We start from the raw sequence: 23,056 nt of genomic DNA, 5'->3' as shown, positions 1-23,056 counted from the left end.
TAAAGGTTTTATTCTAACTTAATACATTTGATAATTAGTGGTTGAAAGCCATAAACCCTCAAATCGTTTCAAAACGTCATTAATTTCTGTATTGTGCTGAACATAGGGGAAAATATTTTGAAGACAGCTAGTAACCAAAATATTTCTAGTCCCCGCTGAATGTTTATGCTATATATATATATATATATATATATATATATATATATATATATATATATATATATATATATATATATATATATATATATATATATATAAACTTGGTCTCCATTTTATATATATATATATATATATATATATATATATATATATATATATATATATATATATATATATATATATATATATATACCAAGTTTTTGATTACAGTCATCCACATTCTTCAAAATGTCTTCTTTTTAAACTACTTTTGAAACTTTTACAGGTTTGAGACTACATAAGAGTGAGAAAAATACTGTTTTTACATTTCTGCGTTAATTAAAAGAAGTAACTGACTGACTACCTAACTAACTAATAAATAAATAACAAACAATCCTGTGATAGTAATGCATTATAAACAACAGCCACAAATGTCTTTACCCAAGACAGTTTACCTAACCTCATTACCTAATTACCAATCAGTTAAAAACATTGCCAACAAGAAATGCTCACCATAGTCTGTCAAAATGAAAGGCAATTCCTTGCAATAAGTATTACTGACCAAACCATCCCTAGGTGTGCAAGTCCACCTTTCCACCATCTTTCCTGCCTTTTTTCAACACCAGCAGTAACTTCACCTAAGAAGAATTCACTCTGTGTCTGTGGAATAATCCATATCGCGAGAGGGGGCTACAGTACATACCCCAACCACAACTCTAAATAAAAACCAAATGCACAATTCCTCGGTGAAAACCTACACGACCTTAAATTTCGACTTTCACTTTAAAAGGAAGTGAACATTTCGTTCGGTGTTAGTGTGTGGTGTTATTTGTGAAAGCACCGACCGAACATCCCTCTCGGAGTTTTAGTTCAACCTGCAGAATTTTAGGCAAAATGGCGACATTGTAACGGATGGAGGACGAAAAAAAAGGACCGTAACCAAGTACCATGACAAACTTGTCCCATGTTATAGTGTCATTCTCTGGGAAGGTAGGTTTAAAGCTTACGAACGTCTTCCCTTGCCGGATGTGTGTTTAACCGTGTTGAGAGATGAGAGCGCGATGGGTACAGTGAGTCCTTGCACGGGCACGAGAGCTAATGTACACGGGCATCAGGTATGTCAACACACCGTGCAAGTCACGAATCCTGCAAACTAACATTTCACCCTTCCGTTGTCATATACGCTATTGCTCTAAACAGTATTGAATTTGGGGGAAAGTTGGACGCTCTTCTGCGTCTGAGGAGCGCACTTGCGAGGTTTTTCGCCCCCACCCCTCTGCAACACACTTTATACACACTTTTACAAGATGGGTGTCAGAATCGATCCAAAGCGACGCCAGTCACCGGATGAGACGAGCCGTTTTCCGTGTCAGCTGGGAGTTTTGTGTCGCGGCCTCTAGTCGCGGGTTTGACACTTGAAGAGCGCAGACGCGTTTAGACGTTCGTCTTGAAGGCGCTTGGCGCGACCTTGATTGGATGGAATCTGTGCGCAACGCGTTTGCGCATCGCGGCAAACAAACATCCCGCCAGCCTATTGCTTTTTGTTAAGAATCACAGTCGACCGTTTTGAATGGTGCTTAAAATAGCCCTTTTCAAATGATTCGTGTTCGTCACAGAACTTTTAATGGCTGTAAAACGCACATTTTATGGCGTGAATGAAATCACTGGTGAGTGACATAATAGCACATCTCTCACAGGCTGTCCACTTATACATGATTTTGATAAATCACACTTTACATCCATTAGTTCTAGCACATGCACAAACTCTGTTCTGCTGCATGACAACTTTGTGTGCAAAACTAAAATCCTGCTTTAACCTTTTTCTGCCCTAGATCTTTGCCAGCCATGTCAAGAATCAGTTTTCTTTTGCTCACTAGTCAAAATTTTGACGTGAAAGTATTTGACTTGTCAGCTGTATCTCACAGGCTGTCAACCTACACTTAAAAGTCACTTTTGAGTGTTTATTTGAAAAAATGTAAATACATTGGATAATATCTTTTTTATTGGACTGTGGCACACTTGTAATTTAGCCTTAAGCATGATGCTTCAGGTTAAAAGCAGTATTGCTGATGTTCAGAAGAATATCACAGTTGTCATGAGATGTTAGCGTTTCTGATCTACTGATTTTTTTTCTCTTTAAATACTTCGTAATTCATTTTACTTCTGACAAATAAACAGGCAATCACAAATGTCCAATGAAAGGCTTGCTGTATAGACATATTATGATGGCGTTTCTTTGGTTATTGCATATGTATAATCAAACCTCTGATTGTGTTTATGCATAATTTTATTCAATGTTTTGTGTTTTCAAAGGCTCTAAGTACCCTTTTTAATGTTTGGATCAGGTCACTAGTTCTTTAAAACAATTTGTTTTCCATTTCTTATGTATCTAACCATAGCTTCACAAAAAAGCTTTTCATGCTGCACTTAAATGGTAAGTTCACCCAAAAATGAAAATTATGTTATTAATTGCTCACCCTCATAAGATATTAATATATTTTATATCAATATTTAATACTATTAAGATATTTTTGGTGAAATCTGAGAGCTTCCTTAAAGTCTAGAAAGGTACCAACAAAAAAAATATATATAGACCATATACAGACCATATGCCTTTAGTAGTTTAATCAAAGTATTATCAGTCTATCAGAATGCTTTTTTTTGTACACATAAAACTAAAATAAACTACTTTATTTGTTCAACTTTCTTCTTTTTCTCAGTGTCAGTATAGGGTACAGGTTTTCATGAGCACAGTGCAGTGACATATACCACCTCGGATGCCCATGCTCATCTGTTTGAAGCACACATGCATCCAAGGTAATTTGTCAGCAGCACAGTCAAGCACAACACATGAATACGCACCCTATACTGACACTGAGAAGATGAAGCTGTTGAATGAATTTGTTATTTTTGTTTTATCTGTGCACAAAAAGATGATAATACTCTAAATGAAAGACTGCAGGCATGTAGTCTGACTTTGACTTTGATTGAACCTTGCTGCATATAGAGGATGAGGGTTCTCTTTGATTTAATCTAAAGTAACTTAATTTGTATTCTGAAGACAAAGGTCTTGGTTTTAGAATACCATGAGGTTGAATAATTAGTAACATAATTGCAATTTTTGTGAATTAACCCTTTTTATTCCTCTTGATCATTGCTCTAAACCACACTTTTAGGCACAGTTCAAGGAATGTTTTTTACTTCTAATTTAGAAGATGAGTTATACAGTATTCTGTTTAGCCAGGGTTTGGAACACCCAGGGGTAGCTGTTTTAAGTGCCAAAAGCCTGAGTGTAGCTATAGAATGAAAGATCTGTTTGCAATATTCATACAATAACTGATGCCTTTTCATTAGTGCTGCACAGTGATAATATGTAATAATATCCATATTGCAGAGCAGTGCAATAAATTAAATTAATTGTAATTCATAATGCATGGGTTGTTTATCTGAATCTGACCAGATCAGATGAGACCTTTGCTATCCTCACCACCTCTCCAGTTGGTGCTGTGAACATGTAGCTGAAAATAAATTCCAGTAGACGAGAGAGGAAAATGACAACAGCCGAAGAGAATCAAAATTTCCGCCAATGTTACCAGTTATACGTGGTGTTTTAAAGGGCACCTATGATACAAATCAACTTTTGTAAGCTGTTTGGACAGAACTGTGTGTAGGTATAATGTGTCCACGATCATACTGGATTGATAGAAACACAATAAGCCTCTTTTTAAAAATTTCCCCATGTTAAAAAAGGATCCAAGTCCCTCCCATTTTGAGTCCCATCGCAATGTGACGTTTGAGCGTGGTTTCCCTACCCACCGAATTGATTGACAGTCGCGTATTAACATGTCTCCGTAGTAACATGTATAAGCATATCCACAAGACAGGACGTGTGTAAAACAACTTGGATTAAAAGATCTGTTCAGCTCTCTGTGATCATCTGCAACTCAAGAATGAGTTTTACAAGTTTAAAACGTTTTTAAAGTGCATGTTTGTAATAAATACAGTAAAATCTCTACGTAATTCTTAACCACAGCCACATGTCAGTACAGTTATAAAAGAGGACGCTTTAATTCCAGTTTGTGGACTTAAATCCGGTTTATTTTGTACATTAACATAACAGAGTTGATATTAACATGTGTCCTGTGGCAGGTTTACGCACGCAAACTTTATAACGACATTGTGTGTGACTCATCGTTGCAGAAAGGCTTGAATAAACTCCACAACAAATACGGCAAATAACCGTTGGGGAAGTTCATACTGTAGTAAGGGAGCGATCTCTGTGGCTCTGACATGCACGTGGGAACAGTGGAGCGGGGACAACAAGCTCATTTGCATTAAAGCCACATGCAACAAAAACAGCCTCAAAGTCCTTACAGCTTAAATTTCCCAGATTTAAAAAGGTATAATAAATAATCTAATGGGTATTTTGAGCTGACACTTTACAGACACATTCTGGAGACACAAAATAATTATCTTAAATCTTGAAAAAGGGGAAAAATAGTTGCCCTTTAAAGTTTAAATGTTTTTTTTTTATCAGCTCAGAAAAATATCTATTACCTGTATATTTAAGTATGATCATTACATAAATAATAAAAAAAAAGATTTGTTTTAGGTTGCTGATAAAATACAACAATTATGGCAAAATATAATTATCACAACATTTAATAACAATATCAAATATAGCATACTGTATTTTCACAGTAACGTGCAGCCCTTGTTTTAATAGACAAGATAAATAAAACCCAGTAAAATAGGGCCAGAGGTTTTAGTTACTGTGCGAGAGGTGAAGGACTTTTACTGGCTCTTTTAAATTCTCGGATTTAATTATATTTCATGTCAATTTTGCATTAACAGCTATCTTGGTTAGAAGGATATCCAATAATATTTGTTATTAGTTTGCTTGTGGAAACTGTTGAGAGACTAAATACAAAAGCTTTAATGGCAGAACTCCTATTCCTAGATGTGTGGTCATATTTGGAAAAGTGTTGCGAGAGATAACTATAATTGCTTGGAAATGTCTCCGAAAACCAGTGAGCTGTGTAATACACTGTTAAAAATATCTGTTAATTACAGTTTCCATATTTTGTGATTCACAAATGTTTTCCATTCATTTACGGTTGTGAATTGAATTATGGGATTGCACTATGGGATCTTAATTTCTGCTCTGTCGACTTACGATGTTGAAAATTCAACTCTACAGTTTGACAAAGTGACTTTTATTGATATTTTAGTTGGGAATGTCCAGATCCAATCACATGTTCGGAAATCGGGCCCGAACATGCAGTTTTAGACTCGATTGGAATTGGACGTTACCTCCCGATCAGGAGTCGACTATATATGTATATATCTTATTATTTTTTAACACATCTATAGTAATGTGGTGGCACAGAGTTAGACCTCTTTCTTGTCTTGACATCACTTCACTTCACTTCACATCACTTGTTGAAATCAATTTGTTTCAGAGACTTTAAGCTAATTTCTTTTTCAATAGTCTACAGAGCAAACCATTGTTATACTATAACTTGCCTAATTACCCTAACCTGCCTAGTTAACCTAATTAACCTAGTTAAGCCTTTAAATGTCACTTTAAGCTGTATAGAAGTATCTTGAAAAATATCTAGTAAAAGATTATTTACTGTCATCATGGCAAAGATCAAATAAATTAGTTGTTATAGATGAGTTATTAAAACTATTATGTTTAGAAATGTGTTGAAAAAATCTTCTCTCCGTTAAACAGAAATTGGGGGAAAAAATAAACAGGGGGCTAATAATTCAGGGGGGCTAATAATTCTGACTTCAACTGTAGAACACCAACCCAGACAATATATCACATTAAACTATTAAAAATTATTTAAAAAGTCACTTTTTTTTACACTTTTCTAGGTTAAAAATTGTTGGAAGAAAATTTAAAGTCCCATAATGGAATTCAAAAGCGCAATTTATTTTAAACATTCACAGATATTTTTTACAGTGTAGTTTTTTACAGTCTTTTTTGGATATAAATATAATATAACCTGCACTTTTATCATATAATGACAAGGAAACAAAAAACAAAAATATTGCGGAAGATAATTGAGAAAGGTCAAGAAGACTCATACCCTGCACACGACACATAAACCTGCAAACTAAACTAAACTGCACAATCGGACCCTGTAAAGATAGATTACATGGTGTGACTAAGTAAACGGATTTCTCTGGGCAGTTTCCCACAAATTGATTATGTGTCATTCAGCAAGGTCAAATATTTGCTCCGAGACGCATTTCTGGAATGTGCAGAATGATAAAAATTGGTCCCATCTTCCCTGTTTTTGCTGGGCTCCCAGTTCGCAGTGTTCTAAATGAAGACACAGGGGACTGTTTTAATGGAAGTACACTGGCCTGAATTAGCAAGCCAGCACTACTGCAGCTGGGCTGGAGAGATATTTCAGTAAGCTGTTGATCTAGCCAGAACATTGAGACCGGCATAAATCTATTAGAGGAAGAGGCCAACAGAGAGAGAGAGAGGCCTATTTATCCTCTGCTATGCTCTGACTATTAGCTGCTCATTCCATATCACTTAACCTTCAGCATGACCTCTCATTACAGCCACCAGTCATCAGTATATTGGGACCTAATGGACTCTATTACTTAAATGAGATGTTAGCCTTAATGTTTAAGGAGTTGAATACGAGTTGAGTTCTCATTTAGATGTGAACATTAAATTAAGTTTGTTTTTATTTACATGGAAAGCATAATACATGTTTTAATATTAATAATTGAGAGCAAAATGTATATAAAAAAAATATTGTTATATATAACCTTAGATATATCATACCTTTTTTACGTTTAGTATCATTGTTTAGAAATGGACACATGTAGAAATGAAGCAATGTATCGTAGCCTGTTCTTTTTTGTATATGTAAAATATTAAGTGATCATATTAAGTGATCATACTTTTGAATTTTAAATTATTAGAAATGTCTAAAGGATAGTGACAATGTATATATACAAACACAATTAAATTTATTTACAGTTTTTATTTATTTAAAGAAATATAATATCATAAGTATTTTTTAAAGAGACTTAAGTATATTTTAAAATGTCATCAAATTAGTTTTAATGTAAACTATTATTACACTGGAATGTCTTATAAATCATGGGGAAAATGTATGATGACACTTAGCATGATATCCAAATCAGCATAGCAGAATGATTTCTGAAGGATAATGTGACAAAGGCACAGTCCCTCCCCTGCCATCCAAAGCCACGCCTCCTGAAACACGAACAAGCGCACCTTAAAGATGACAGCAGACAACCCTCTAGTTCATGTCATTCGCCAGTTAGAAATCTTAGTAATTTATATTACTACAATTTCAACTAAAAACTGTATCATATATAGCATGTTTTCAGTTGTGTAGCAAGCAAAACTTCTCATAATGGTCTCATTCTCTCATGCGCGCTGTCCTAAAGCGAATACTGTATGCTTAGTATTAGCCGGCGGTGTGCAAGAATTACACTTACTACTAAGCCATCCTTACATGCTATTTCAGACCGAATATTTAAAGTAGCATGGTAAACAATATAGGGAGGGCGTCACAGGTTGTCATTGTTCAAAAATGAACTAATGTGAATATAAAACCAACTTTAGCTCAGTAAAACAGAATAGGCGGAATAGCGCTATTTAATTATATTTTGTTGTTAAACTAAATAAAAATACATTATCGATGCTGTAAAAGGTCCCTTATGAAATTGAAAATAGTCACATCTGAGGCTGCACGATTAATCAAAAAAAGATCGCAATCTCAATTCGACCCCCAACGATCCTGTATTTTTACGATTCAGCCAATTATATTTTCAAGTTCAGGAGAGAAGCATAAAAGCGATCATCTTCATATTGTTTTATATTCATTGCTTAGCAACATGGACACTTCCAAACAGCGTTAAATGTGTCACATACTGTAGTTATATGGTGTAATTCACCCAAAAAATAATTTCTGTCTTCATGTAACGATGCAATCGTGGCCGCGAAATTACACGTGAGCTGACGCACTGTTTGTTTACTACCAAGAGGACGCGTGCGTGCACACCAATTAGATCTACTTAATGAACAGAACCTGCAAAGGATGTGAATAACAGGTAATAAAGTTGTAAATAACATTCAGTTTGTTGTTCAGTGTGATTGTTTGGGACCCGCGCGGGACGTATGATTTGCCTTTATGTTTTTTTTTCTCTGAGGGACGGCAGTCATGACATGAACCTCACTGGGCATTGAAAGAGAAACCAAAGCGTGAACATCATTTGAATGATCATATCGCATTTTAAAGTTATGATACGACGAGAATTTGTATTCATAGCGAACACAAAATGTTGTGCATGAAAATAAATGTTTACTGGGTCAGCATAACTACTTGTTATATTCAATTCAACGTTATTCAACGTTATATTCAATATAATGCAAGAGGGACTTGCTATCTTTATACCATCCAAAGACGTGCTATCTTTATAAATAAACTGCCGATTCGAGTTTAAAACAACTACATTCTCACTTGAAAAACTCTTAAAACTTTAATTTGTAACACAACAGAAGAGTATTTTCTTTGAGACGTGATTCAATACTCTTTGGCACAAGTCACCTCTCAAAGCATCCTTGGCAAAAGGGGCGGAGCAAGTACACATCCAGAAATTTTATCTGTACTTGGCAAGCTGTGAACTTTGAATTGGAACAGTACTTCGGCGACGGTTGATAACGTTTCACGAGGACACAAGAACGCAAGTACAGACAAGAACGCCCTATGAGAAACAACCTTTGTTTGCATGACTAAAAGAGTTTTAAAACATAACAGTGTTTTCCAGCTGTGGCGGCAGGCATTTTTTACTCAGATCTACCAACTACCTGTGGCGTTATTTCAATGACAAACGTCGTAAGCGCAGTATTACAATTCGAGGTTGCATTTATGTAATAGTCTACGAGCATGCGAACCTCTTTGCTTGCGTGTGGATTTCATCTGCTCGTGCACAAAACTTCTTGCACGCCCCCTCAAATATACGCTGCTCAGTGCTCAAGCGCAGATCTTCTTGTGCGCTCTCAAATTAACGCAGCTGAAGTGTGATTTAGTGCGTTTATGTAACGAGTATGTCTCCAACATTTATTAGATTTGCTAGGAATAGTTATGAATGTCTTCAATAGATCTGCAGAGTGCCATCAGTGAAACGGCTATACGTGTTTGCTGGCCTCACGCAGTCAGTCAGTCAGCACGTAACCTTAAAGAGTTAAACAAATAGTGCACAGCACTACTATGGTTACAGAAAAGTTTGCGCTGTTATAATTCCCTTACCTTTTAATACGTTTTGGTGCGATTATCACCCGCTATTTAAAAAAAAAAAAAGGACAATGTTTTGAATGAGAAGCTGTAATGTAGCCGTGGCGGGATCAATTTTGGCGTGGTACCTCGCCATGGAAGAATGAATGTAGCGGAAACCTTGCATACCATTACCTGTCTAAAAGAAATACTTCAGCCATGATGTCATCCTTCCTCCAGCGTGCAAAAGTAGCTCCAATATTGATTCAGGATTTTCAAAAGTTTTGATTCAGCATTTCATTTTACTGCTGTGACAGTTTGGGCTATTTATCAGAATTATGGGAATTATCGGCCCGACAATAGTTAATTGGATGAACATTTTTTAGTCTTAAGCCCAGAATATAAAAATACATATAAATATATTTAGATCATTTATTTTAATCATTACTAGATTCATTACTAGATGTAGATCAATACACATTAGAATGTGAAGAGATTTTCAACCAGCACAACAAAAAAATGTTTCTGAAGACAATCACCTACTGCACCTTCAAAATGGCTCATTTAGCTGGTTACCACATTTCGACAGTGCACTGTGTTGTATTTAAAACAGTACTACAATAGTAGTTATATGACATGTCTAATAATAATTCTCTGTGTATCTATATGTTCATGTTGCAGGTGGGTTTACAGTGAGCTCCAGGGTGCCAATGTTTTGGAAAAAACTGGTAGGAACCATATATATGTAACACACATTTTAAAATAGTCACATTTAGTGTCCTTTTTTGTTTTCTGTGTATTACTGCAATTTTAGTGAATGCTGTTATTAAGCATGAGGAAATTTTAAAAAAGGCAAAAAAAGATTAAGCAGTGACAGAATTAGGATGGAAACGACAAATGTAAGATTTGTGTCTTCGCTAATGTTGCTGGAAAGCTGGAGTGACAGCGCTCTGGCTGCCTGTACACAGCACCAGGGGTGTGTGTAATGTTCCAGATATTTGGTGGCATGTCTCAACACCTTGAGCTGAGGCACAGATGTGTGAACTGCTCTGATACTATAGCTGGGTGTGATCACCAGTCAAATTAAATCAGAGCTGTCAGTTACGCTTGTCACAGGCATACTTCCCGTCAGCCTGCAAACCTGGCAACCTTCATCTTCCTCTAGCAGCCCTCCAGAAAAAGGCCAAAAAGGGGAATCTGGGTATAATGTTGTGTGAGCAAAACTGCCAAAATAATTTTGTGTAATTGGACAATGATCCAACAGAATCTAGATGATAGTGCAAAAAATGTTAACCTGTCTGCGTGGCGCATTCGAAAAAGAGCTTTGTCTCTGAAGTTTGTCTCGGGATGTGTGCCAAAATTATTTGACAGATGCGATTGTCACTGGTTAGTCTCGTTCCAAGTCAAGAGCTTGCCTCTCTCTTATAGCGCAATTCTCACCACTTTGAAAGCGATACGGCATGGGCGTCCCGGCAGTCAGTTATCCACACCCAGGATAAGCAAATGAGAACACTTCTTCCTATTAAAGACTTTATGAGGGAAGTTACACACGTAAAATCTTTCAGCTCACCAAAAGCTACAAACAGACTGCAGCAGCCTCGGGCTCCGCATCTCACTCTGATGACTTCACCACTAGGGGCCAGGATTTGATCACTAATGCTCTGCGGGGCGCTAAACTTGGTTACAGTTAAAAGATGTGAAAGCTTCTCACTGAAGGTTCAGTAACTGTTATGCCATTCACTGTCTATTTTTAAATAATCGTAGTTGTATCAGTAGGATATGTTGGTAAAAAATATGACAGTGCTACTTAGTCTTATGTGAACAGCTGAAAACTTTGTGGAAATGCATGGGAAATCGCAGTGTTATGACTTGATTTTTTTGATACACCCCATGAAATTACTCACTTATTCTCGTATTTTAAAAAAAAAGTGACCGCTGAGGAACAGATGTGTTTGTAAGCACCTACAAGAGATCCAGAAATCAATAGGACCAAGGCTGTAAGAATGTTGTATCGACGCTGAAGGGTGTCTCTTACTGAGCACCAATTAACCAAAATTAAATCCACTGTTGCTATTGATTGAAAGGGTAAAGGCAAAAGTTTGCCTGAGAATTAACTGTCAAGCTCCCCAAACCTTTTTCTAGCGAAAACCTTCAAGGTTGTGGTTCACCAATCTCATTAAATTTTCCAATTATATCTGGAGTTGGATGTGATATTTTAGAGCTTTGAACAGAGGTTGCAGGGTGATGTGTGATTATAGAGCATTTCTGTCAGGGAGAGATCACTGAATTACATGTGGTATTAAGAGACTAGATGAGAGTGTGTGAATGGTTTATCTGTGCAATCATTACATATACAGAAATTTTGCTTGTCGAGGTGTTGATCACAAGCAGGTTCTTTATGTTTATTTTCTGTTCATTTTAAAACAAAATGAAGTAGTAATGTTAATTAATGCTCCACATTTACCAATGTACCGTTTAGATGAAAAGTATCTTTTAACCATAGTCAATGCACAAAGAACTAACTAATATTACTCATTTTTTAATTATTATAATTATTATTTTTTTTATTATTATTATTTGAGTATTATTAGTCATTTTAAATTAAAATAAAGGTTAAAAGATACTAATATATACAGTTGAAGTCAGAATTATTTGCCCCCCCCCCTTAATTTTCTTTTCTTTTTTAAATATTTGCCAAATGTTGTTTAACAGAGCAAGGAAATTTTCACAGAATGCCTGATAATATTTTTTCTTCTAGAGAAAGTCCTATTTGTTTTATTTCGGCTAGAATAAAATAAGTTTTTCATTTTTAAAAAAACATTTTAGGGTCAAAATTATTAGCCCCTTTAAGCTATATATTTTTTTTCGATTGTCTGCAGAACAAACCATCGCTATACAATAACTTGCCTAATTACCCTAACCTGCCTAGTTAACCTAATTAACCTAGTTAAGCCTTTAAATGTCACTTTAAGCCTGTAGAAGTGTCTTGAAAAATATTATTCATATATAATATATAATATTCAAATATTATTTACTGTCATCATGGCAAAGATAAAATAAATCAGTTATTAGAAATTAGTTATTAAAGCTATTATGTTTAGAAATGTGTTGAAAAAATCTCTCCTTTAAACAGAAATTGGGGAAAAAATTAAAGGGGCTAATAATTCAGGGGGGCTAATAATTCTGACTTCAGCTGTATACAGTGCTCAGCATATATAAGCACACCCCTCACAAATCTATATTTTAAATTCATATTTTTAATAGGAAGCTATACAATATTATATTTGTGCATATACATTAGATTAGTCAGTACTGAAGACTAATCTGGAGCTTATCTAACAAAATAACTTATGAGAACGGTCCAAAAACCAGTAAACCCAAATTTATTTGTTATAGAAAAATATTAAATACAAATTTTGAAAAGAGAAAAAAATCAAGAGAAGCAAACAAGTGGAAAAATTTTGTTTAAATTTTGTAGCTTGTATTTTTTTTTTTTTTTTTTTGCAATATTTTGTTTGAATTTCATTGTTTTATCTTTCATTTTCTAAATATGTTTGGTGACTAAACTATTATATTAATAAATATATCTGTTTAATAATCTGTTTTGTTTAATTTCTCCATACTTTATGAGACAGCCCAGTGTAACAATAGTTTACATCAAAACTAATTTGATGACATATTAAAATATACTTAAGTATCTTTACATATTATCAATAATATTATATTTCTTTAAATAAAAACTGTAAATAAATGTAATTGTGTTTGTACATATACATGTATATCACCATCCCATTTTACAAGGTTTGACCCATTTGTCAGCCAGACATTTTTAATGCACCAGAATACATTGTCTATATTCACTGAGAAATGGATAAATATAATCATTTTCAAAATGGGGTGTACTCAATTATGTTGAGCACTGTATGTATATATATATATATATATATATATATATATATATATATATATATATATATATATATATATATATATATATATATATATATATATATATTGCTTATTAGTAGTTTGTTTTAGTAGTGTTAACAATTAATAAATTATTGCTATCAAGAAAAAATAAAAAAACAAAAATAATGCCCTTGTAAAGTTGCCAGAGCCATCTGTTGGTCAACAACGGTAGTGACCAGTAGGATATACTGATTTATCCAAATTTCTTGATTTCTTTATTTATGAACCAAACTAAAAGTGATAGCTCACACAAAATGAAAATTCTGTCATCATTTACCCACCCTTCACTTGTTTAATACTTTTGTTTTTGTACTGTTGAACACAAATGAACATATTTTGAAGAAAGATATATACTCATTGACTTCACTTTGTTAACCCTACTTTGAAAGTTACAGATTTTCAACATTCTTCAAAATATGTTATTTTGTTTTCAACAGAAAAACAAAACATACAAGTGTCTGTAAATTTTGGGTGAACTATCCCTGCAAATTATGCAGTTTACTTATGTGGCAGAAATTCATATTTAGCTGTTGTGCGGCAGCTCACTTGCACACAGATGTGATAAAAATTCAGTATTATAATTAAAAAAAAATTCATTCTAAACTTATGAACAAATTTTCCACCTTTGGCAGAACTGGCCCTTGTTTACATATGTTCTGAAATACATATGTTTACACCATGACATGTTTGTATACTGTAGTTCAGTAGAAAACGGGAATGTTGTTCACTTTTGTTTTGATCAGCTGTATTTTGAATTGTCTGAATGGCATGCGGCGCGTGCAGCCAAAAAGTGCAGCAAGGAAAGTGGCCTCGGTGCCCTGTTATTGATAAGAGCATATTAATTGGAATGAAGAGGGAGGGACTCTCCTTCTGTCTTTTGTATACATTTACTGTTATACTCATTAGCTTCCCGTCGTCTCCCAGCTAGCATCTTCTTTACAGCCTGCCGGGAGTCTCTCGGGAGGTTATTTACATCTCTCCATGGGGCCTCTCTCGGGCTACCGTGTACACCCCCTGCCTCTCCTTCTGCACGCATGCAGCCGCCTCTTTGATATGTTTGGGAGTTGCTCTGATTGAGTGGGGCTCTGGTGTTAATGACCAGTCTGGATGCAGCTCCGCCCCCTCATTCAGCTTTAATAGATGCCATTGACAAGCAGCAGGGACTGATAAAAATGTGATGATTTTTTAATATCCTGAGGGAGCCTCTTCGGGGGAGATGGACCACAAAGTGCAAGCTTTGCTTTATGCGGTTAAGAACAGGTCATTTTCTTTTCTTTTTTTAATCAGCACAGTGTTATTTTCGATGAAGTTTTGGTTAAACACATCCGTCAATTTGCTCCTGATTTTGACTGGAATTCTACGCCACTATTTGGCCTTTTCCACTTTCCTCACTTTTATTATATTGCTCATGTCTTAGCTTGTGCGGCACATTACGTTTTAAGAAAAGGTAATAAAAGTTGTTTCATCCTGAAACCCGCGGCGCTTGACATTTCTCCAAATTTAAGCGTATTGATGTCTGCTCGCTTAGACCCAATCCCGTCCTCAGCGAGTAGACAAGCGCTGACATTGACATGCTTTCATCTGATTGGTCACGTGTCTTCAGCAAAGCGGCAGTGACAAAGTTAGCTTTTTTCTTTCGCACTACTCAAGCAAGACAGACGCATGTGAGTCTGCCCTCGATCACAGCGGCAGATACGCGCCCGTGCAGCCCCTCCATATTTAAATCAGATCTCCAGTAATCATCACATTTCATATAAAGAAAAAAAAATCTACAGTGTGCAACTCATGACCTGAGAGGAAGTATATTTCACGGCGGAACGCTTTCATATTTTACACGGAATAGCACGCAACAATCAATGTTTATTTTTCATCAAGAGATGTGCTGCCTCGTAAAACTACCGAAATGATGCAACTGCCAGAAAACTTTCGCCCCCTTCTTTTAGTGACAAACTCTTTGCATCATTCTTTAATGTGAGAGAAAGGCTACTGGTTTAAGGGCCTGTCGACCTGCGCCACTTCGCACCCACTGCCCAGCTCATGATAAGAGTGCCCTCATTAAAACTGAAACCCCAGACCTGCTCAGCTTTTTTTTTCTTCTTTTTCTCCCTTCTTTTTTTCTGCTCTCTTGCTCCCCTTTTTAAAAAGAGAAGTTTTAAACTGACAAAGCCACGGGAAATCCCCATCAGACATCCCTCCCTTAATCCATCTAATTTTGAAAGGTATTGTTTAAGGCTTCAAAGTTTATATGGTTTAATCCTCCTCTAACACTACAGGGCAGCAAATGAGGCCATGTCAGCAGCTCTGGCACCGCTAATCTACTTCACACAACAGAAAATCCTCCTTCTAGATAAGGTTGCATAGGTTTCCTGTGAACTCCTCTTTTGATGTTCTTTACCTGCTATTGAACATGACTTCTGTCTTAACCCAACTGTCACTCACTCCCTGTCCCCTTTTATCATGCCCAATGACCCCCCTTTCCCCTCTCCCCGATCTTAAATCTACCATCAGGAGGAGCAGCCGCTTCACTCGCTCTATTTTAGGAAAGAGTATTGAGGAGAGCCACATGATCGAGTCTTTGAGTGCGTGCTGATGCTCTTTTAATTTGGGTTGTTGAAGGATGTGCTCTTTTGTTTTGGAATGCGCAGCCAAATTTTGTGCGCAGAGAGTTTTTTTTTTTATAAACTCGGGTTAGTTAACAGAGTCGCAACGTTGCATCAGCTTGGCTATGAATGGCTACCTCTGGAAAATGCAACTTTTGCAGTGCTGTGGCAACCAAGACGTTAGAGTTGGCAGCCTTGGCTCCTGGTTAAGCAGCGGTTTGTTAGACACAGAGGGAGAGATCTCTAAGGTAGCTGCCCCTGCGCTCTGTGGAGATTGTGTATTGAAGCAGATTTATTGCTGAGCTCTCAATTTCCACACAGCGTTCAAAAGAAATTGGATTCTTGCCACTCTCCGCGCATCTTAGTTTCTTTCCCAAACCAAGGGGAAAGAGGGGAAACAAACTCGAAAATTTACAAGGGTTATAATGTATGGTACCTGTATTGTGTGCAGCAAATGACAGCGATCCAACGTATATTTGCTTCCTATAGCTCAGTACGCTGTGGTGGTGGAGTGCTGGGTTTTATTCTAAAGGAAGAAATGTATTCCTTGAATGCACTGTAAGTCAGTCGGGATAAAAGCATCTGCCAAGTGAATAAATACAAATTGACATGGACAAAAATGTCTGCATAGGTTAAACCTCAAATGTTCCATATTAAACTTTAAACATACTGATGTTCAATGTGTATTTAAAAAGTTCAATGCAACATAAGCAAGGTCAAGGTGTGAGGTACATGCTTGAAATATACATGAATGGATGCCATTCATGTTGTTGCAACCCAAGGTTGCTAAACGTAAACACAGGATCAGGAAAATGTTTCGTCACTTATTCTTTTCTTCAAATATTTAGTTGCACATCATGTCATGCATGTTTGGGCAGTCTGTTGCTTGGTTTCTCAACAACCCAGTAGAAGATCGTCTATGCATCTATATGGGTCAAAAATCTCATTTTTGTGTGCACATCAAATTAAATTGACAAAATTGATTGTATATACAGTGCTCAACATAGTTGAGTACGCGCCATTTTGAAAATGAATATTTTTATCCATTTCTCAGTGAATATAAGCAATGTATTTTGGTGCTTTTAAACAAAACAGATTTATTAAACAGATATATATAAATATATATACAATAATATTTTAGTCACCAAACATATTTAGAATTAAAAGATAAAACAAATAAATTCAAGCAAAATATTGCAAAAAAAAAAAAAATGTAACCTACAAAATTTCAACAAAATTTTAACTTTTTTGTTTCTCTTGATTTTTCCTCTTTTTAACTTTGTATTTAATATTTTTTTTATATTAAATACATTTGGGTATACTAGTTTTTGGACCATTATCGTAAGTTATTTAGTTAGATGAGCTCCAGATTTGGCTTCAGTACTGACTAATCTAATGTATATGCACAAATATAATATTGTATAGCTTCCTATTAAAAATACGAATTTAAAAGCTAGATTCGTGAGGGCTGTACTTATATAAGCTGAGCACTGTATTTAGAAATCATAATGCAAGTGTGTGTCTTATTAAATGTTTCAAATACTTTTTGTTAAAATAAAATATCAAAATATGGGTGGAATAATGTTTCAGAATCACTCAGAATCATGTTACATACTGTATGTTTTGTTAGTGAAACAATTTATTAGTATTTTAAATGATTTTTCTTTCTCTTTTTGACAATTGTTAGATAAAAACAAGTTACAGTTGATTATTATTGGAGAGCTGCTCTGTGAACATTAAAAAGTCTGTTATCATTGTCATCATAGGATTCCTGTTCTAAATCTGGTTTAAACATAAATTAGCGTTTTATTGTGTAAAATCATTGTGAAGATCTGTTTAACACTTTTATTATTTTGAAGTTTGAAAACCATTTGAAACCCACGTACATCTAAACAATGTTTTTTTATTTCCTTGAACATTTTACAGGAAATAATTTAATTTGGTTGTATTTTATGTTTTTAATTTCAAAATATCATGCATAATTCAGTGTGTGGTACATTTGTAATTGCTTGTGATGTTTGCTAGCAAGTGACAATTGTTTCTGCATATTTGTTTTCTGTGAATTTGGAGATGATTGAGTTGTCAGACTGAGACTGACTTTAAAAATTGCAGTTGATTCAGTTTTCTTAATTCAAAATAATCAACATATAATTAGGCATAGGACAATAACTGTTTTCAAGGTATACCGGGGTTTGAAAAAGTCAAGGTTTTAAAACCGACAAAATTTTCTGCTAGTGGCAGCACGGTGGCGCAGTGGGTAACCCACTCGCCTCACAGCAAGAAGGTCGCTGGTTTGAGCCTCGGCTGGGTCAGTTGGCATTTCTGTGTGGGGTTTGCTTGTTCTCCCCGTGTCCGCTTGGGTTTCCTCCAGGTGCTTTTGTTTTCCCACAAGTCCAAAGACATGCGCTATAAGTAAATTGGGTAAGCTAAATTGTCCGTAGTGTATGCGTGTGAGTGGAAGTATATGGGTGTTTCCCAGTGGTGGGTTGCAGCTGGAAGAGCCTTCGACCCAGATTAATAAAGGGACTAAGCCGAAAAGAAAATGAATGAATGAATAAATGAATGAATCATGTCATGCATGTTTGGGCAGTCTGTTGCTTGGTTTCTCAACAACCCAGCAGAAGATCGTCTGTGCATCTATATGGTTTAGAGATCTCATTTTTGTGTGCACATCAAATTAAATTGACTTGAACGAATGAATGAACGAATTAAATTGACTTGAATGAATGAATGAATGAATGTATGAATGAATTTTCCACTATTCGTTCCTAAGGTGTGTAAGATTTTTTTTTTAGGACAACACTATCTCCTGCACAAAAGATATCAAAAGATGCCATTTTAAATAGTAAAATACAGCAATCAATGATTCATTTGAAAATGATTTGAATTATTTAACCTGACATGTTTACTGTTCCAAAACATTTTAAATGTTTCTCAAAATAAAATATATTGTGTTCAATAGTGGGAAAAGTTTTTGTTTTTTACATTTTTGACATTTAAAAATAATATATTTTAGAACAGTAATCACAATACTGCAAAACCATGATATTTTTTATCCAAGGTTACCATACTGTCGGTCTTTTAATGGTCCACGCCTACACTGTGAAACCTAACAGTAAAAATCAAGTTAGTTTAACTTACAATTTAAAAAATGTACTTTGACTTAATAAAAAAAGAGTTATGGTAACTCATAAACTGATTATATTAAGCAGAACTCTGAATGAATTAATTTAGTTTTTTGTGTTCATTTAACTCTAATGCTACAAGCAATATCAAACCATTTGAGTAGCTATATAGTTGTTTGGACTTCAATTAGTTTGAATTCACTCTATTAACAGAACATCATAAATAGCAAATCCATTTGCGCCACTTTGTGGACTCATGGGTGTTACGGTCTATAGAAAAGAGGTGTGTTAAGGTGCATTGTTGGTGCATTGCTATTTTGAGGAACTCAAATAGACTGTGCAATAGACCAGCTGAAAGGTCTAAAGTCCAGCGCAGAGCATGTTAGTTGTGCGCCTTACTTACACATTGCTTTAAACATGCAGGATGTAAAGCAATACACAAAAATCTTTACATATGAAAAAGAATTAAAGGATTAAAATATTACAAAATTGTTATTTTCTACATAAATATAACAACCACTGCCTTCATGCCTTCATTATCTCAGGGGGGCTTTTTTCAGTTAATTCACGAAAACTTGCTTTTGTATAATATTATTATTATTATTATTATTATTATTATTATTATTATTATTATTCATTATATGCATATTTATATTTGTTTTATTAAAAACAAGCTTTGTCCATCTGTCAGGTTTGGGGCCATATGGGGCATAGGGCGTGTGTTTAAATATAACTCAGTTTTTGCACACACTTCGTTATTATTGTTCATTTATTCGTTTGCTGGAAACTAGAACTGAATTTAGAAATAGTTTTGAAACAAATCTTTGCGCTTAACAAACAAAATTAAATATGTAGGCTAATAGATGTCTTCAGCAGAGAGTACAACACCATTTCCTTATCCACGAAAGAGAGAAAGAGAAAGTAAGGGTTCAGTTTTTCCACTCACAAAGTCCGCCAATAGCAAATGCACTATGGCGGGGCACAACTGACTCTTAAAGGGAATGGGAGATGAGACTCTGATTGGTTTAATGCACTTTATGCTTAAAACACACCCATAACTTATTAAAAGAATAAGCTCAACCCTGTTAGAGCATGTGCCGCGCTGCAGAGCGTATTTTTCCATTTTTAAAATAGCAAAGGTGGATTCAGACACGCCCTTAATGCTTTTGCACCATGCGCTTTAGACTTTGCGCCTAGACCGTTAAAAGTTCAAATAGAGCACTAAATGTTTAATGATGTAAACACAAATAATATATGTGTGTGTGTGTATACATATATATAGTTTACAGTACTCAAATCATTTGGTTTCATGACTTAAATGGTTTGCCGCAATCGATTTCCTCAAACAGTTTGATTTAACTCATCAGGTTTTACAGTGTACATATACAGTAATATGAAATGACCTAATATATGACTGTTCACTTGAAAAAAAAAAGAAAAATCTCCAAAACATCTTTTGTCCCATCAGCAGCAGCCCATGCTGCGAAACTCTGCAAGAGTTTCCTCCTGTCACTGCTGCTCTGTGTGTTTGAGTTGAACTCAATGATTTTCCTCAACGTGGCAAAAGAAGAAGAGAAAGACAGGCTCTCCTCAGTCTCTGTGAGGTGTCAGGTTGAATAGCTACCTGTTTGTTTGCTCACAGCTGTGCTTTGTTAGTCTCTCACACTTGAGAGGCGGCTTCATAAATTCACAGTGTGTCAAACAAATCAATAACTCCCATTAACCGAGGAAGATTCTCTGCTCTGTACTTGAGGGGCCACGGCCTACCCTCTTTGTTCAGATGCTTTTTTTTCTGTGAACGGATGGGGAGAAGAAGGACAGGTAAAAGAAAGAGAGAGAGCGAGAGAGAGTAATGGATAAAGTGAAATGGAGTTGGGCATGTTGCCGATTCACATAGACAGCTAACTGCTCTGAATGACTTGTCCCACTTGGTCTTTCTGAATGTTGTTGTAGTCTCCTTTCAGGGAAGAGTCTGAGGAAACTAAGAGAGGTTTCATAGCTTCAGCTGACTGAATGAGAAGTTGCGGGTAATCTGTTTCTGTTTCTTAACTCACATTTTTAGAAAAATTGGAATAATATAGGTCTGTGTCTTCACCCTACTTTAAGACGTTATTTTTAAATAGAGATTAATTTGAGTTCTTTGTCCCTGTGAATTTGTCTCATATTTATAGAACACACTTTACAGCTCTCTGCAGTACTACAACATGTAATTGTATTCTAGGAACATATACTTTCAACTTTAGACTTTTTGTCACAAGCTTAGTTTTGTAAGTGGGGGGAAAAGTTGATGACACCAAAGTGGAACATAGCAAGAAGACTGTATTCTCCTATGATTAATAAATATCCAAGAAAAGTTTACCTTCTGGGGTTCCAGAATAATGTGTAATGATAATATGCAATTATCACCTCTTATTTTTTCAGCAGTAACCTCAAGATGAGGTGCAACTCGAGTGTTAGAACAAGTGCTGATGGAAAGAATAGGGACCGAGAGAGAAAGAGAGAGAGAGAGAGAGAGAGAGAGAGAGAGAGCACATGACATATGTGTGTCGTGTAAGTGTTAAGTGCTCTTTTACTTGTGCAGTTAATTTAGACTGATCACAGGGAGACCTCCTCTGATTCATTGTTGTTTGCGAATTCAAACATGTTCATTACTGAGCATATTTCCAAGAGGGAAGAAAGAGAGTTGGTTAGAGCGAGATTGAGAAAAAGAGCTAATCGCTTCAGATTGATCTCTGCACAGAGCGTAAATGTATTTAAGCTCATAATCCTTGTAAATAGCTTCCAGCAAGGCAAAGGCAGCCTTTTAACATTGACTAAATGAAGTAAATAGAAGCAAATGAATTTTTAAAAGACGCATTGCAGTTGAACCCTGTTTGTTATGTATGGAACAGATCAGTGTGGAAACTGGAAGCTAATGAGGCCTGTAAATTTAAAGCTGAAATCATATTCTGAGGCTTTGCCACCCTGCTGTTTAGGGGTTTGCAGTGAAGTTCGTTTTTAAATGCAGAGCGTCTGTTCTCCCTCCGAAAGCCCCTCACACCCCAACAGATGGAGAGAATATGGAGCTCGGAAGGTTTACCTAGGAGGTGGTAACAGTGAAGCCACTCATTAACACTGAATTTAACACTTCGTTAGCAACGCGGCTTCCTGTTGAGAGCAGCTAGTGCTCAATGTCAAATCCTCAGAGCATACACTGTGGTCTAGCAGGACAACAGCAAGCCTGGGCCCCTTTAACACAGCCTTTAAACACAGTCCTGTTGTCCCACAGGTTTGCTGGTGTCGAGCTGTTGAAAACCATCAAATATAATTAGATTGGCTGATGACACCTGAGGTATATTTCTTTGGCTAGTCATGAACGGGAGCGTTTCTACCTGAATGTATGTGTGTGTCAGTCAGTCACTCTATGTATGTGTGTGCAGTGTGCCAATTTGTCAGGTTTGAAGCAACAACAGTCTCGTGCTGGGATGCGCTTTGGCACCATCAGAGAGTGATAAGACAGAATAATATGATCTTATTGGTGGTGTGCTTTGTTCCCATGGAAATTGGTCAATTTTAGCAGGCGGCTGAGAACTTTGGTGGGAGAAACAGGAAGGTTAGATCCCAGAGGTGCATTCACATAATTAAGCTTCCTCACCAGGACTTCCAGGGCTAACGTTGGGGTGTGTTGTGAAAAAAAGTGATGACAGTGGGTGTTTGAGCCTTGGATTGTTGCACAAAGAAAGTAAAAAAAGATGTCCATCTTCTTTAGGCCACCATTAATACTGTTATTAATACTGGCATTATTAAAAATGATAATAATAAAAAAGACAAATCTGCAATATACAATTTGTAAAAAAAAGTGACTTGTATGGACCTTTAAAAAAATTGGAAATGATTTTTGTTATGGAAGTGTATATTCTTTTCTTTGAACTGTACTTACCCACTGCACATGGACATTTGTAATTAT

The 23,056-nt window shown here is 35.8% G+C and overlaps 1 protein-coding gene across 4 annotated transcripts in view; it reads left to right on the top strand.

Annotated features, from left to right (window-relative positions):
- The first annotated feature begins 966 nt into the window (after positions 1-966).
- znf644b (zinc finger protein 644b) overlaps positions 967-23,056 on the top strand; it is a 33,451-nt gene continuing 11,361 nt past the window's right edge. Inside the window, exons 1-2 of one of the 4 annotated variants that reach the window (XM_056459801.1) lie at positions 967-1,128; positions 10,098-10,144. Coding sequence is in view for 1 of the 4 variants with exons in the window: in XM_056459800.1 (XP_056315775.1) it covers positions 1,237-1,253; positions 10,098-10,144 (64 nt within the window). In the remaining 3 variants the exon portion in view is untranslated. Of the gene's footprint in view, positions 1,254-10,097; positions 10,145-23,056 lie in introns of all 4 variants that reach the window. The other 3 variants (XM_056459800.1, XM_056459803.1, XM_056459802.1) reach the window with 3 other exon arrangements.

Source organism: Danio aesculapii, chromosome 6, assembly GCF_903798145.1.
Source record: "Danio aesculapii chromosome 6, fDanAes4.1, whole genome shotgun sequence".
NCBI classification, from domain to species: domain Eukaryota; kingdom Metazoa; phylum Chordata; class Actinopteri; order Cypriniformes; family Danionidae; genus Danio; species Danio aesculapii.
This window is presented reverse-complemented; position numbering and strand designations above follow the sequence as displayed.